Genomic DNA, 16,802 nt, shown 5'->3' with positions numbered 1-16,802 from the left:
TGTTTTTGTTTATTGGTCAAACCATTTCCAAGATATGAAGCTTTAAAGTTGACATATCGCCGGCATTCGCATTACCCAAGATGTACCTCGTGGAGGTTGCACGGTCGGATTTACGCCTCTTGTGTGTACATGTGTGTGTGTGTGTGGTGTGTGTGTGTGTGTAACGGCAAGAAAATAACTAATGTAAGGGGAAGGAGAAGAAGAATGGTGGAGAAAGGCACTGAGAGAGAGAGAGAGAGAGAGAGAGAGAGAGAGAAAGGAGGGGGAGAATTTTGACTGAAAAAACACACACAAATTGGTCCTTTTTAGGGCCACAACACTTGCACACACACAGTGAAGAAGTTTGGAATAAAAAATACTACGGGAGTGACGAATCGTGAGTCCTTATCTCTACTGTGACACAAACACAGACAGACAGATGCACATACACGCTCACACAAGAGCGTAAATCTGACCGTGCAACCTCCATTCGGTACATCTTAGGTAATGCGAATGCCGGCGATATGTCAACTTTAAAGCTTCATATCTTGGAAATGGCTTGAACAAAAACAATAATAGGTAGTGTTTTGAAAACGTCTTAACAGAGGCTACAAGAAATATATAATAAAAAGTAGGAGGTTCCATTTAAGAAAATACCGTTTACAATAACCTGGCCTTGATAAAGTCACTAAAGGTCAAGTCCATATTTTTATTATGTGTCCCCCTCAATATCCTACAACTTTTGTCTGAAACATTTTTCCATATTTAAAGCCGTTTCCGAGATCCAGGGCTGGGGTCGGACTTTATAGACACCCTGTATTTCTATACGTGTCAATGACTTTTTCGAAAAGGGAGGAGAAGAGGGAAAATGTAACGCATCTGCGTTGATCAGCACAGAGCGTGTGCCGCATGTATTCAAACGTGTATCAACCATTAATAAGACTTACAGGCTCATCGTCCGATCTGCGAGCTTTGAAACAGCGTCGAGCGATCTGTTAGAGTCCAACTGATCGATTAGTCAAGAGATACGAGCGAAACGGCGAGATCGAAAACAAATAGGCTCCTTTTTATCGTAATTGCGCAAATCAAAAAGACTGCTCTCTCTCTCTCTCTCTCTCTCACTCTCTCTCTCTCTCCCTCTCTCTCTCTCTCTCTCTCTCTCTCTCTCCCTCTCTCTCCCAGCCCCTCTCCCTCACTCCTTCCCTCCCTCCCTCCCTCCTTCCCCCCTTCATCTCACACACTCTTTTTATATTAATTGGATTTATCTCCCGAACAGCATCAGCGGTGTACAACGCAATCGTTTCTAATTTGCAAATTATTATGTGAGTGAATCCAATCGGAATTGTAAGCGGATAACCAGAAAGGAAATGATCGAAAGCGGATTCGAGCGGCCTTTAAACGCATTGCTTCATTCATGTCATGCTTCCATTCATTTATATCGGCCGCATGTGCGCACCGGACGTTCTTATAATCATTTTGATCCTGTGTCCTTTCATGAATACACTCGCTTGGTTGCTTATTAATGCCCTCAAGAAGCAATTTACCGCGAACGCGCGAGAAGGATTATGTAACGTGCACGTGTCGAGCAAATATCACATTTCCTCGTCCCGATGTAATTTTCTCGGCCGGCGGAGTCGAGGATTCGGTAGTCGGATCGGTGTTCGGAATTCCGCGAACGCCGACGAACAAGATGCAACTCGGCGGCGAAAGGTCTCGTAGAGGAAGCGCGACGCTTTTTCACGAGAATTTTGCGAGATGTTTCTAAGTGGAGGAGCAAGAGAGGAACATTGATTTGTTCAATGTTCAAAAAACGTCTTCGATCGATTGCCGTGATTTCTACGGAGAACTTCTATCCCGAATAGAAAAATTATTCGAATACAAATTAGTTCGGTCCGTTTTTTTGTGTTAAAAGATGTATTTATTTCAAAACAAAATGAATGAACAGATCAATTAAAGTATTTTCCATCGCTGGCTACTACTTTCTCCTATTTCTCAGGCAATTTTCGAATTCCATTTCGAAAAAATTACTCGTCTTTTAAGGCAATCCAAGTTTGGAGCTAATTTTCGATATCTGCGAAAGAATGAACCGGTGACCTACCAAATCGTGCTGCATCCTTCGGAACAACCAGTAATCAGAAGGAGTAATGTCCGGAGAATACGGCGGGTGCGGTAAAACATTCCATTTGAGCGTTTCCAAATATTTTTTACTTTTGCGACATGAGGCTGAGCGCTGTCATGAGGAACGCCTTTCAACGTCTTTCGGATTCAGTTCATAAGACACGCAATTTCCTTGTTTTTTAATAACTCCATGTCTCTCAATCGTACGGAAACTGCTTGTTGAGTCACTCCCAATGATTCTCCAAGCTCCTCTTGCGTTTGACTCTGATCTTCTTCGAGTAATGCCTCTAATTCTTTGTCCCGAATTTTTTTAGCTGTCCAGAGCGAGGCTTGTCTTCGACGCTGAAATCTCTATCCTTGAAATGTCGAAACCATTCCCTACATGATTTATCAGTTGGAGCAGCGTCACCATAAACTTCAACAAGCATTCGATGGGCTTCAGCTGCACATTTCTTCCAATTAAAGCAGAAAATTAAAACCTCCCGCAAATGCTGCTTGGTTAACACAAAATTCGACATTTTCAACACTGTAAAAGCAAGGTTTTTGTATGAAACACAAAGCGATATAAACTGAATATTATTGGCAGATGTCTAACCTCTCTGAAACTGTCAAAATCGGCAGTTCCTATGAACCATTCATAACAGGCCATCTTTTGAAAACGGACCGAACTAATTTGTACACCCAATAATAAGGCTCTAGTACAGGCCTGATTATTTTTCTCTAACGTTAATCGGGCCCTAGTACTAGTAAGGATAGAAAGACAAGGGCCCTACAAAATGTATGTAACAAATGGTTTAATGGGTCTTATAAGGCAATATCAACAAGGCCTTATAAGGAAATATTCTTATTATTATTTGAATAAAAATATTTTTCTTTTCATTCCAAGAATTAGACTGTAATTTCTTGGTTTCTTTATAATCTATTAGTGAACAATAAGAATGTTTTATTTTAAAAATATAGTATATTTTACAATAAAATATAGCATTCTTACACATAAAAATCCTGTTACTGTTTTATTAAAGTTTGCTGCATTTTAAAACAAAAGCAATTCTAGGAATATCCTTGGAAGAGACTAATGAATATGACAATTAATAAAACTAATAAAATTTGTTTTTAACTGCGGTGTAATTAAAAAAATTTTTTAAAAAACCAGATAGTACGTACCTACTAAAACAATACTAAACTATGACAATTTTATTATACACTTCAGATTTTATTAATTTTCTATCACAAAACGTGATTTTGTATATCTAAAGAATCCTAAAAAGATCATTCTTAGACCCACATCAGTTTTCCACGTTAAAGCTGTTATTTCGTAAAATCTAAGGTATCCCTAAAAAATCCTTCTAAGAGTTTTCCCTCAAAGCCTTATTTATTATATCTAAGGCATCCCTAAAAAATCCTTCCAAGGTCCTCCTCAGCTTTCCTATCAAAGCTTATTATTATCCTTATTTATTAAATCTAAGGCATTCCTAAAAAATCCAAAGATCCTCATCAGTTTTCTTTGTCAAAACCTTGTTTCATAAAATCTAAAGTATCCCTAAAAGATTCATCTCGGAGCCTGATGTGGTAATAATGAGGCATCCGTTTTTGGAGCATCCTACTTTCAGCCATATCGGGGCCTTATCGGGGCCTTCATAAGGATGGCCCTAACAATATTTTGTTTGGGTTCGCATGCGTATAGGTGCTGTTTGGTGCTTCAAAGCTGATCTACTAATTATTTTCTACCAAACTCGGCTAACTCGCGCACGCGCGTCTCAGCGAGTCTCATATCAATTACAGGCCTGAGTGCGCAGGTGGGTCAAGTTGACGAAACACTTACTCGCGACGAGTAGCCTCGAATATCGCGACACCTGCGCCACGTAAATAGTGCAGCGGCAGAAGCAGCAGCCGGCTGAGCTCACAAAAGCTCATATAGATAAAAGATGCAGCTTTCTCTCTTGCTCTCTCTATTTCTTGCGCTCTGTCTTTCTTCTCAACATGCGCATATTCGAAGTCGCGGTGTTTCGCTTCCAACGTTTACCTTCGCGTCTCGTTGGCTGAAGCTTCTCCTTGCACTCTCCGAGATATTCTGTCGCCGAAATCGCCCGGCCCAAATCGACGCGCCGGGAAACGAGCGTGTCGCTCGAAATCAAGATTACATGAACCGTATCCGGCCTGTTACATGATACAGATGTATCCTCCGGCGCGTATCCGTGCGTTTCCTGCAAATTCGTCAGAGAGGGCTCGTATAGTTCTTTTATCTCTGCCATGGCCACGATAATATCTTATTGTTATCGCGTTTCTTTTATTCCTCGATATAATGAAGATTTAGCCCGTCTGAAAGCCCTGGGAGTTCTCCTTATTTTGCGCTATTATGATACCACACCCCTACGGTCGTTCGAGGGAGAAAGAGACGAAGAGAACTTTCCAAAGAGGCTGTGAAACAAAGTGCCCATCCGGATGAATTATCCCGGACGCAAAAAAAGCGGATGGTTACGTCGCAAGAAGGCGAGGCTGAGAAGAGAGTATTTGAAACGTCATTGTCATTCGTCATGCTTATGTCGCTCCCGAAATGCTGATGTATCGTCCTCCTCCAGAGCTAAACGTCAGCGACTGAAGCGTTATATGCACAGTGCGAAGAAAATCTGATTCTTATAGGCAAGAAATTGAATTAAGTGGTTTTTGATACCTTTATTTGAATCGAAATTTTTACCATTCAAAGAATTTTATAGTGACCGAAACAAGTGATAACGAATGATACCACATCAGATAAATATGGTGGGTGCGGTAACAAATTCCATCCAAACGCTAATAGCTTCTCTCTTTCAGAGTCATTAAACTTGTCTGGCATTGTCATGATGAGACACAACATCTTTTCTGTTTGCCAACTCTGGTCTCTTCTGCTTGATGGAATCATTCAATTTGTCTAATTGATGACAATACACATTCGAATCAATCGTTTGGTTGTTTGGTAGCAACTCAAAAAAACCATTCCTTTTCAATCCTACCAAATAGAGAGCATCAACTCCTTTTGATAGATATCAGCTTTCGATATGCTTTGAGTTGATTCATCTTGTCTTCTCCATGATTTTTTGCGTTTATAGCGGATATTGTTGTACGCAATCCATTTTTTATCTCCAGTTATGAGTCGCTTCAGAAATGAATCGTTTTCCTCACATTTCAACAGCACATTGCAGATAGTAATGCGACAAACCAAATCTCTTTCTTTGAGAGTAAACGTGTGGAACCCAAATATCCAACTTTGAAACGAAACCGAGTTGCTTCAAATGCTCATGCACGGTTGAATTCGAGAAATTCAATCTCTCAGCAGTTTTTCGTGTTGTTAAGGGATGATTTGCGATTTCCACCAATGTCTTTATTTAGTCTTCATCAGCCTCAACTGACCTTCCAGAACATGATGTATCTTTGAAGTCGGAATTCCCAGAACGAAATTTCGAAAACCAATTCTGACACAAGCCAATTCAGTCAACACATCCTCTCCATAGACGCAATTTTTTCTTGCTCGCGCTGCATTTTTGCCTTGACGGTAATAAGGAAGCAAAATGTGACGAAAATTTTCTCACGTTATTTTTCCATTTTTGATGCAACGCCAAACAAAAGTAACGTGATAGATTCCAAAACGACTTTTTCTTCAAATGAAGCTTGAAATGTGCCTTGTCAAAATGTAAAATGATTTTCTGGTTTAGAATGAAATTAACCGCTTAAAAAGGCAATTAACACCATCTATTTGAAAAAACCGAAATTACTTTTCCGAACAACCCGATATAATCCCGTGCCCGACTAAATTAGTTGAACGGCAAAGTATTCGAGACCGTCGGACGTCCCCAGTTAATTAATCCATCAAACTTCATATTACCATCCTTGTTATCTTCCGTAACTCGTTTTGAGTATGGTTTTGGTGGCGGCGCGGCGGCAAGAAGCCGCGTCTAAATTAGCCACAAGCCTCTGTAATCAGCTGTATATATTGTAATCTCGCTATCATTACTCAATTATGACTCGCGAGCTTATCTTCGCAGAATCTAAATTTTACGGTAGTTAGGACAATAGGTTCGCTATGCGTAATCGTAAAATTCAGCACATTTGACTCGATTCCAGTTGTGCGGGCGAACCTTTCTCTTTCTTATAGGGTACATACATTCCAGCAGCTGCGCATTCGCTCTTTTATCTCGGCGTTCTAATTAAGGAGAGGCCGGAAGCACGCTCAGGGAAAGAGAGACTTTTCCTCGCCTTCGCGAGTCGTTCCGATTCGGTTCGCTCAAGCTTGCGACTTTAGCGAGACAACGGCCACTGCTGCACGCGATTTTCACAAATATGCGATAATCGCGTCAAACATGATGCACGAACGCGCTGTGGTTTAGATGGAGGCCGCGACGAGAGTTTTATTCCCAGGAGAAAGCGCACTCTCTCGTTCGCGAATGCCCGGTGTGCTCCAGTTCTCATGAAGCGGGCACTCCTCGCGATCTTCTATTTCCACCATGCGAAAAGGAGAAAATCTCGATAAATTCGAAGCAGCAAGGTAGCAGAAGCAAGAAACAACACCAGCTTCCAAAATGAAAGATTAACTGTTACTTGCAAATGAAAACGAATATAATTCACCGTCGTCAATGTGATATTAAAACTTGATACATCGTGTTGATATTGTTCGCACCTATCTCTTAGGACCGGTTCAGAATAGGTTGCGAGTTGCGAAGGATAGCAACTACTACTAGTTGCAAAGTACTATTTCCGATCGCAACAGGGAATTGCGGTTGTTAAAAAAGAGTTACTCAACTTTCAACTTCTTCTTGGCAAGAGCAATCGGTAATCGCAACGTCTCAGTCAATCAAGTATCGAGTTCAGGTAGAGTACGAAAAATGAAACACGACACCACAGATAAAGATTGTGTGATACAAAAGGTGTGATGTAATTTTTCATGGTTTTGTAGATATCTTGTATGCATTCCATTATTTGTAAAAAGAAATAAATACTGAAGGGCAGTACGAATTGGATGTGCTTGAAGCAGTTGCAAAAGAATGGGATGAGTTCGAAATACGGTTGCTAATTGTACACATAAAGACAAATCAATCTCTAGTTAATAAAACTGCACCGAATTTTAAGAATAATAGAAGAAAATAGATAATGCTTGGAAAATTATTGTTATGTTACTCAATAAAACAGCTATTTCTTTTTATATACCGTCTTTATGCAAAATTTGAGGTTAATTTTAATTCATAGCTTCAATATAGAGCCTCGAAGCTATCAGACATCAAGTAATTTCATTTATTTCTTGTTGTGTTTTAACGCTATCTTATCTTATTAAAATAATTTCCATTAAACTTCACAAAATAGCCAATATTATTTGACAATTTTTCTAGCTGAATCTCAATCAAAATTATAGCACAACAAAAAAGCGGGTTCTATTTTCTGATTGGCTGTTTCGTTGCAACTTGCAAACTTTCGACATCTACATGTGGATTAGGCGTTGCAATAATTTGTAACTTGCAATTGACAACTTGCCATTCCGCAATTCGCAACTGAACGTTGCAACTTATTCTGGACCGGCCTTTAGTGTATACGTGTGTTTCACAAGATAAAAAATGTGTGCACGAACATGGCATCAGCGTGTAGTAGCAGCCCCATCTCCTGCAATATCGCTATTATCCCTCATCGTTTCGCTTCTGCATAAGCATAGAACGATCACTCCAGTTGGCAATATTGCACGCCTGTCAGAAGAAAGGAAGAAAAGAAGTGAGAGAAATACACTGATACGTCGGCAATTTCGTCAAGGCGGTAAAATTCTCGCGTTTCTCTAACCGACCGAACTGCACTTACAAAACGTCTTACCAAGTAAACGATCAGCTAAACGATCGAGATTCTTTGATTTCACAATCAACGAGAAGAAAAAGACAAAAAAGCCAACACAAGATCTCACTCTCGCGAAGCCACTCAATCGCGAAAGTAAAATCAAGAATGGAACGCCAAACGAATCCTTACAAGCGTTGCCAACATGGGCGCCATTTAGAAGTAGAAGTCGATTAGGTGGTCTGTTCTTGATTTTGTTTCACTCTCGCGATTCAGAAGATTTCGTAAGTTCGTAACAGCAAGATCTTGGTTGGCTCTTATTGGCTTTTTTCTCCTTGTCGATTCTTACCAGGTGTTACGCTCTGTATCCAATCAATGTAGTACCCAACACGCGTAGAGACTTCTGGTTCGTTGGTAGCGCAGCTACCGTTAGATATAATGCCGACTAGCACACTATTATGCGTGATAGGATTCTCCCAAATCACTGGCCCGCCACTATCTATCTGCAGAAGGTTCGAAAATTAAAATATGGCACGATTGCGCAATGCCCGTGGCGCCGAAACGACATTGTACTCGCACTATGTCAACACGGTCAACTTGTACACAATGAACTTGAATAATCGTAAAAGATACAGTGAAGTGAACAAGTAATTGGAGTGTTTTCCTGTCCCTCTCACTGATTCTCTATTGTCATTCGTACAAACGCGACTTTAGACGCGTCTTTAGACGCGATCGATTATACCTTGGGAACACGGCAGTATCGTCAATGACTGTATCACATAATTCAATACGATGACCTATGGACGATTTCTCCGCGTGAAAGAAGTCCCGTTCCCTTACCTGACAAGCGCCTTTCCCCGGAGTGTAAATGCACATGTTACCGTCTGTTATGTCAGAATATATTTGCTTGCAATCCGAAAGGTTGATTACGTTCAATTTCACTTTCTGCGACGTATTCACCTTTTCACCGCCAAACTCCTTTAGGCCCCATCCTGATTGTTGAGAACGGTTAAAGAGAATAGTGATGTGCGATAAAGATGATCAGATGATACTAACCCAACGCCGTCACTATAGAATCGTCAAATGAATTGCGACTATGCTGAAATGGCAGACAGACTGGACTGACTTTGTCATTATATGTTATCGAGCCCTTAATTTTACAAACAGCTATGTCGTTCTGGTTGCCAGAAGAATAGGGATGTATCATGCACTCCTTCACGCGGTACAACTTGGTCGCATTGGTTTCGGCGCCTATTTACAGAATAACACCAAATCGTGCATTAAGGGATATTATACATAATATTGTGTTATTTACTATATATTACTGTTTTTATCCTCAATTTATGTTTGCGAAAATACTTTATTACGTAACATAGATTTCTAAGAATAATTTCTAAAATTAAAAATATTACGTTAAGCTGTAATGTATATTTATTATTGATGATAATGATCCGCGTCCTCCACTAAGAAATTCAAATTCTCCTGCGAATATTTAGAACATACAAACGCGCTGCGTTTGTCAAGAATACATTTATTTTTTTAGATAGATAAATTGTCGAAAAATATAGCCCGCGTTACATACAACAATTTCCTCGCGCGTACTTGTATCAGATCTAAGACAGAACTGCGCGACCTGATTCGAGACTATCGTGATCGTTAAAACTTGCTTGGATCTCTCATTTTGAAGGATTATGAACTCAACATAAAATTGAACTCAATTTTACCTGTACTTGTATCATGGTCGCCGACAACTACACCAAGCTCTCCAAGATTTTTGCGCTCTACACAATGAGCGGCTGTTATTACGTGTTGCGTACTTATTATGGTCGCGCCGCAATATATTCTTTTATCCATCACATCAACGAGACCAGCCATCATTGGAAATTCGTTTACACCGGTTTCGTTGCCGTCAACTATAGCTAGAGCCTAAATAAATAACGAAAAGTAACGACAGAGCCTTTCCGCACATAAATTTCGCACGTTGTTTGCAGTCTCTTAGTTGCGTTAATGTATCTCTAAATGATTTTTCACCATACAAAAAGTCTCACAAAGTAAAGCATACGTACCCGATTCTTCCAGCTACATCTGCACTCATGCGACGGTTTTTCTGCTCGTATTTCACACAAAAATTTACCCCCTTGTGTATCATTTTGCGAATTAAATGTGATAGTTACATTTGGTCCCTCGTCTATGAAAGTATCATTACCGCAATACCTATTTATTTTTCTCCGAGCACCGAATTGCACCGAAAGATTGTCGCCGCTGCAGTCCTTACTCTACAAAATATCGCAATAAACCATTAAATTTCCTTCCTATTCTGCTTTTAATGACTTGGTTGTTCGTATAAACTGGACATAATTTGGTCGTTAGATTAGGACATTCAAATGTATCCAGCTAAAGAGTGTCCCAACATTTATGCAAGAAATAATTTTGATAGAAAACACAGTTTTATAATTAAAAATTGTAAATTTTTTAATGATTCATAAAGTATACAGTATAGGGTTATGTATGGAATAGCATGTCGGGTAAATGGCCTCCACGGCTTTGCTGGCACATATGCACTCTTTTGTTGAAATTTTCCATGACCGTTTTGCATAAATGTGGCTGAATTTCGTTGATACAGCGCTCAAATTCCTCCTTTAAGGCGTGGGTGGTCGTCGGCTTGTTGGCATAAACCTTAGACTTCAAAAAACTCCAAAGAAAAAAGTCCAACGGCGTTAAATCGCATGATCTGGGCGGCCAAATCTGATCACCAAAACGGGAAGTTACACGACCAGGAAATGACTCATGCAGTAATTGAATTGTTTCTCGGGCTGTATGGCATGTGGCACCGTCTTGTTGAAACCACATGTCGTCCACATCCATATCTTGCAATTTAGACACAAAAAACTGGCTTATCATGCCGCGATAGCGAGCACCATTAACTGTTATTATCTGACCAGCCGCATTTTTGAAGAAGAATGGTCCGATGATGCCTCCAGCCCAAAATTCGCACCAAACAGTGACACGTTGTGGATGCATTTGTTTCTTAACAATCACTCGTGGATTTTATGAACTCCAAATGCGAAAATTTTGTCGATTAACCAAGGCATCAAGATGAAAATGAGCTTCATCGCTGAAGATGATTTTGATCGAAAAATCAGCATCCACTTGTTGTTCCACAATCCATTCAACGAACTCTCTTCGCTGTGGCCGTTTACCCGATATGCTATTCCATACATAACCTTATACTGTATACTTTATAAATCAATAAAAAATTTACAGTTTTTAATTATAAACCTGTGTTTTCTATCAAAATTACTTCTTGCGTGAATTTTGGGACACCCTTTATCTTCACTCCTAAAATGCGTGTTCACGAACGAAATATCTTTGCAGTGTATTTACAACTCACCGAGGGCATTTTCAATGTACAATTAACATTCATGGTATAAGGGCTATATTTTTTCCACGTGCATTGCTCATTTTCCCGGTACAGATCAGGATACTCTGAATTATATACATAGTATTTTCCAGGTTCCACGTCTTGAAAATAGTTGCAGCCTGACTGGGCTTCACGCAGCGTCAAAAAAGACAGCAATAGACCAAATGTTACCACTTTGACTAGAACGAAATAATATTCCCGTAATCATACCGTCGTACATGTGCGTATAGATCCTCTTAAAATTTAATCTTAACTATTTTTGCTGAAACAACAATCTAACTTAACCGTTATAGCATGCAGCTGGTTATCCAAACTTTGCGTCAAGTTTGTTGGGATCGATACTGAACTAGAAGATTTACTTGGCGTACTTTACTCAGCACGGTTATACTTACGTTCAAGATCGCGGAAAAAATAAATCTATAGGCATACCGAAGTATAACTTTAGATGCAAAGCACAGATATTATTTTCCGATTGAATCTCTCAAATCTGTTTTCAAAACATCGAGGAACGTTTAATTACCACTTTCATGTCATTTTACCAATTTATTCAAGCCACGTCGGAAAGTTTGCAAAATTTCCTCGTTGAATGTGTTCGAAATCGCGTCATTTGCCACGAGTTACAAAGAAGATACAATTCGGTCGATACGCCGGCCGTATTGTCACATTTATCGGAACACATATCGCACGTATTTCTTCCTGTAGGTGCCAAAAGCACTTGAAATACCTTCTCGCATAGTAACTCCGTTGAATGACTGCTAGCGGAACGATTCCTGACCTATTCCGGAACGGACGTTTCAAGAAAGAAGTCAGCTATATTGTCCCGGCAAACAACCGCGCGCGCGGCAGAAGAAACGTTTGCTTTTATCCTGACATGAAGATAAAGCAAAGCCGAAACTGATAATACCTCGCGAGCTACCTTGCAATTACAGTTGCAATTACCTTGCTACTCGCAATTACAGTTCGCGAGTGGATATGTTATCTTTGGAACAGCACAAATGCGTACTCGCGAGTTTGACGAGACACACATGCGAATCGCAAATATCTGAAATGCGAGCGCGCTGAGACGCTTTTTACAAGGTCTCGTCGTTGTCGGCAAGACCGAGAACGAGATCCGAGCAAAAGACGCAATTCTTACTCAGAATAGTTACTCATATCAGCGCTGTGAGTCTCGGAAACACTTACTTTCCGATCATATTGAATTTAGGTTTCATCTTAACGGGACTACCAGCCATAATTCTTTGGTCGATAAGCCGTTGAAAACGGAAAACTGTCCGCATACACAAATCGCACTTTCAAATACGAAATGACGCTCTTTGAAGAAATTCACGTCACTTCACTTGGAAGCGATCTTGATTGTTTGAAACTCGACACATTGACCGACGCGCTGATCTCTATTGATCGTATAGGAGCTTAATCGGTGGAATTATTAAAGATACGTGGTAGACATATCTAATTCAACGTTCAACTTTTACCTCATTTCTACGGCTCTTTACTAATCGTACGACAAATTTCTATCGTGTTATTAATTGTTCTTTACTCATAATCTCGTGAGACGTGGTTATGTCGCTGCGCCAATCATCGATTGCACGACGCATTCAACACGTATTTATTGCTTATTGTAAAATACAATCTTGAAAGAATAAGGTATAAGAGCGAAAAGGATAGAATATGCACGATCATAGTTCCTCAAGGAAAAATAATTAACCTTAATTCCTTAATTCGGCCGATAAGCGTGTCCGTGAACGCAAACGTTCTTCCCCTCGTCAATTCGTGCAACAATAAGACTCTGTAAATTCCAATAATCTTATTATCTCGTAAAATTGCTTTACCCTTGTATTAGCTCAATTAACAATACATTGTTATTTGTAAGTAGTTACGCAAAAATCGACGGTGTCGCCTTATCTTGCAGATATGCGTCATAAAAATAGAAAGTGGAATATATACCGTTTCTCTCGCAGGCGCAAAATGAATAATTATAACATGTTGGTTTTCCTTCGCGCACGTAATACCTTCGTATATTTTTTCGTAAATATATACTCGACGAATGAAATACTACCGCGTATGCCACCGTTGTAAATGCAAAAGCTGAGCAACCAATTGGCGTATAAAAACAGCTGAACAAACAAGATCTTTTTCGCGGATAGGCACCGTTTCGTTGTTCTATCGAATAAACTGTGCACTCCGCACACATATTTGCCTTCTGATAATTTTAACATAGTTGTAAAAAACTGTTAAGGGTCATTCCTTTTCTTTTTTATACAGAGGTTGCACCCGTGAAGGCGATTGCGAATCTTTCATCGCTTTTTCTGTCGATAATGTCGCACTTGAATCATTATCTTCGACCGTAAATGTGAAATGTCTTTTTCCTGGTGAAACAGATGACAAAGAGGAACGCATTTCATTTGCTCCAGTAAATAAATTTTGCAAGCCCGCCCTTTCGTCGTCTCGGAACTTCGGTCGACGTCTTTAACATTTGAGATCGAAGTTCCGAATCAAAGGTATCGCTTCTTCCGAAATCTTCGCCGCCGCGCCCGAGAGACCGTACTTTAAGACGTTACAGTTTACATCGTCCTAACAGAATTTAAGATGAAATGTTCTAAGATATGTTCTCGTCATGTCGTTAAATTACGGATTAGTTACTATATTATTTACTATAACACTCGCGCGCGCGTGACCACGCTGTCTCTCGTTAAATCCTGTCGCAATAAAAATTTATCACCGTCGGATTTAAAAGAGGTCTCTCTCTCCCTCTCTCTCCCTCTCCCTCTCTCTTTCCCTCTCTCTCCCTCTCCCTCTCTCTCTCTCTCTCCCTCTCTCTCTCTCTCTCTCTCTCTCCCTCTCCCTCCCTCTCTCTCTCTCTCTCTCTCTCTCTCTCTCTCTCTCTCTCTCTCTCTCTCTCTCCCTCTCTCTCTCTCTCCCTCTCTCTCTCTCTCTCTCGCTCTCGCTCTTTTTTTCTATTGTATGATTGTAATTTCCAGATTTTTCTCATGCCCTGACAAAAACGAAAAGAAAACATTTCTCGGGATCGGTGTTCTGACGAAACATCAACATGTAGCACCTGTTTGCTCTGGATATGGCGAAATCTGATTTATCTCTCGAAGCAAGTACGTCTTTGAATGATTCTGCGCGACAGTCACGTATAATCGCAATTAAAAATGAAAAGAGAAGAAGGAAGAACACGATAAAACATACATCAAGGCATATGCTCGATAGTCGGAAAGTAAATCATTTGCAATTGTGTGTAATTCAATGAACTATTGAATCCCTTGTGTGCGTGTATGTGGGGAAGTAAGGGATGTTGGCTGCGCGGACAAAGTTTTCGGTTTATCGGTCCTTGCCGACCATCAAACTTTGATATACAATGATGTTGGGCAAAAGCGGACACAATGTGTAACGTAACTTAATGATAATTGCTGTTATTCCACTTCTAAACGACCTACATGGAGCTAAAGTATACACGAGCGTGCGTTCAAACACTGACAGATTGATAAATTCTTTTCTCTTGATTAGTTGTAACACAACAAACGGAACGCAAATATGTGACATGCTAAATAATTTTCAGTAATATAGTAAGACGTGAAGTAAACAATCTCGTAAACGATTGACTCAATTAGCTTTGGACATGGAGTTTTTACATACACCTCATCCTCTCAGGGAATACCCAACAAAGTTGCTATGCCGAGACACACTTGCCTGCACTGACAAGTAACTTTTGCAGACACATCAAATAAGTGACTCGCACGTACGTATAAAGTATATCACGCCGAATGTTTCCGAAGCAGAATTCAAGAACGCTCCAAACTTCAACGACGTGTGCGTGTGTGTGTGTGTGTGTGTTGCACAGAGAGCGGAGACCCCACGGTTCGTCGCTCGCAGTATTTTACGACTCCAAACTCCCTCTCTATGCATGTACACGAGTATGTGTGCGTATGTGTGTGCACGAATTTTCAGAAGCATTTGAACACAATACACACTACGAAAGGTGGCCGTGAAAACGACCGATGAAAACTATTTGCAATTAAATCGACGGTCGAGAATTAACGCTCGCATTCACGTACCCACCCATCTACATACACACACACACACACGCACGCACAGTTTCATCCACATTTGCTCCCACACTCATATCCATACCTAAGCACCTAAAGCCTCGAATATGTATAAAGAAGGAGTTTGGAGTCATAAAATATTGCGAAAGTAATGAGTATGGAGTCGCATGACTCTGTCTTTAAAAAAATTTATTTAAGCAGTCGCTCTTTCTTGAACTTTTACACGACTTTCATCTTATTCTTTTTCTTTCATATACGTTACTTTGATAGTATCTCATGTAGTCTAAGCATAAAATCCAATGGGTTAAGTCCATCCATTCATTACCTTAAGTAGCCAATATTTGGACCTTTTTGATTCATTTTTGCCATATTCCCGTCATTTTTGGTTAAAAAATACTGTCTTACAATTACTATTGTGGCATACAAGATAATCCGTTAGGTTCTAAAAGTTTGCAGTTTGGGCCAATATTGCTGACTTTTTCACTCCCTTCTTACGAAGAAGTCCGAAAACGCATGAACGAATGGATTGCTTCAAAACCTAAGTCGTTCTATCGCTGCGGAATTCATCTCTTATTAGAAAGATGGAAAAAAGTAATACAAAACAATGGAAAATATTTTGATTAATTAATCAATGTATTTTGTAGTTGGAATTAACCGAAACACCTAATAAAATGCGATTAACGAGGACAACAAATTGCGACTAACCGTCTTAAATAATATTTACATGTTGTTAGAAAAGACACAAGGAATGAGGGCTTCCTCTCTCCCTTCTCCCGCTGCGAAAGGACTAAAAGTGTCGAGATTACAATTTCTCGCGAAATATCCGTCGCATTCACGAAGTATACAGGTGTGTGCGCATCAAGTTATAATTGCCGAGCGACCCGAGACGCCCTATGCGTTATCTTGAAAAGCGCGGCTCGTAATTAGTTGCCAAATGCAGATTAAATTTACTCCAGAAATTAATCCGATCAGAGCGCCGGCTACAAGTTGGAAAGTTTCTGGAAACGCGTCGTTCGCGGGCCTCGCCACGAGGAGCTCAATCTCGATCCTTGGCTTCCCCCGGACCGTTTCCGATTTTAAGCCTCGCCTCGTACGAGGCAAAAGTTCGCGGCGATATGTAGCAGTAGGGCCATGATCCCAATCACGAATCCAACATGAACGCACTTGTATGTATGACGTTCCGCTGGTTCGCCGATGTGTAGATTAGTTCCGATGAGCTAAGTTGCGCGATGCAATCTCCAACGAAGCAGCCCGCTGCGGTCGGGCTTTACATGTTGTTTCCCGCGGCTAGCAACATTCGCTCGCGGTTGTGAATATTTCGCTCGCTCGATCGCGTAACGCAACATTTGACGTCGGGTAACTGCAGAAAAGCAGCGAAATTGAAACGAAACTGAGCCAACGGGAACATTCGACGTGTGTTTCGTTGGTTGTTCAATTTCAAGAGGCACGGA

At 40.4% G+C, this 16,802-nt stretch overlaps 1 protein-coding gene across 1 annotated transcript; it reads right to left on the bottom strand.

Moving 5' to 3' along the window:
- Nucleotides 1-6,647: 6,647 nt before the first annotated feature.
- LOC105185418 (venom serine protease 34) lies at nucleotides 6,648-14,050 on the bottom strand. Its single transcript, XM_025305666.1, has 8 exons — nucleotides 12,027-14,050; nucleotides 11,273-11,481; nucleotides 9,948-10,157; nucleotides 9,606-9,807; nucleotides 8,938-9,132; nucleotides 8,722-8,873; nucleotides 8,231-8,384; nucleotides 6,648-7,802 (listed from the first exon to the last, which is right to left on the bottom strand). Exons 1-8 carry the CDS (start codon nucleotides 12,034-12,036, stop codon nucleotides 7,777-7,779), a joined length of 1,158 nt encoding a protein of 385 aa, XP_025161451.1. The 5' UTR covers nucleotides 12,037-14,050; the 3' UTR covers nucleotides 6,648-7,776.
- Between the last annotated feature and the right edge of the window lie 2,752 nt (nucleotides 14,051-16,802).

This window comes from Harpegnathos saltator, unplaced genomic scaffold (genome assembly GCF_003227715.2).
Source record: "Harpegnathos saltator strain DR-91 unplaced genomic scaffold, Hsal_v8.6 scaffold708, whole genome shotgun sequence".
Classification (NCBI taxonomy): domain Eukaryota; kingdom Metazoa; phylum Arthropoda; class Insecta; order Hymenoptera; family Formicidae; genus Harpegnathos; species Harpegnathos saltator.
Note: the sequence above shows the minus strand (reverse complement) of the source record. Positions and strands in the feature narration are given on the sequence as shown.

Excerpts from the sequence above, each read along its gene's own strand:
- LOC105185418 (XM_025305666.1), bottom strand. Across the intron at positions 8,874-8,937 it reads TTCTATAGTGACGGCGTTGG|GATGGGGCCTAAAGGAGTTT; the intron begins GTTAGTATCATC and ends CTCAACAATCAG. Across the intron at positions 7,803-8,230 it reads GATACAGAGCGTAACACCTG|GCGTGCAATATTGCCAACTG; the intron begins GTAAGAATCGAC and ends TTCTTCTGACAG.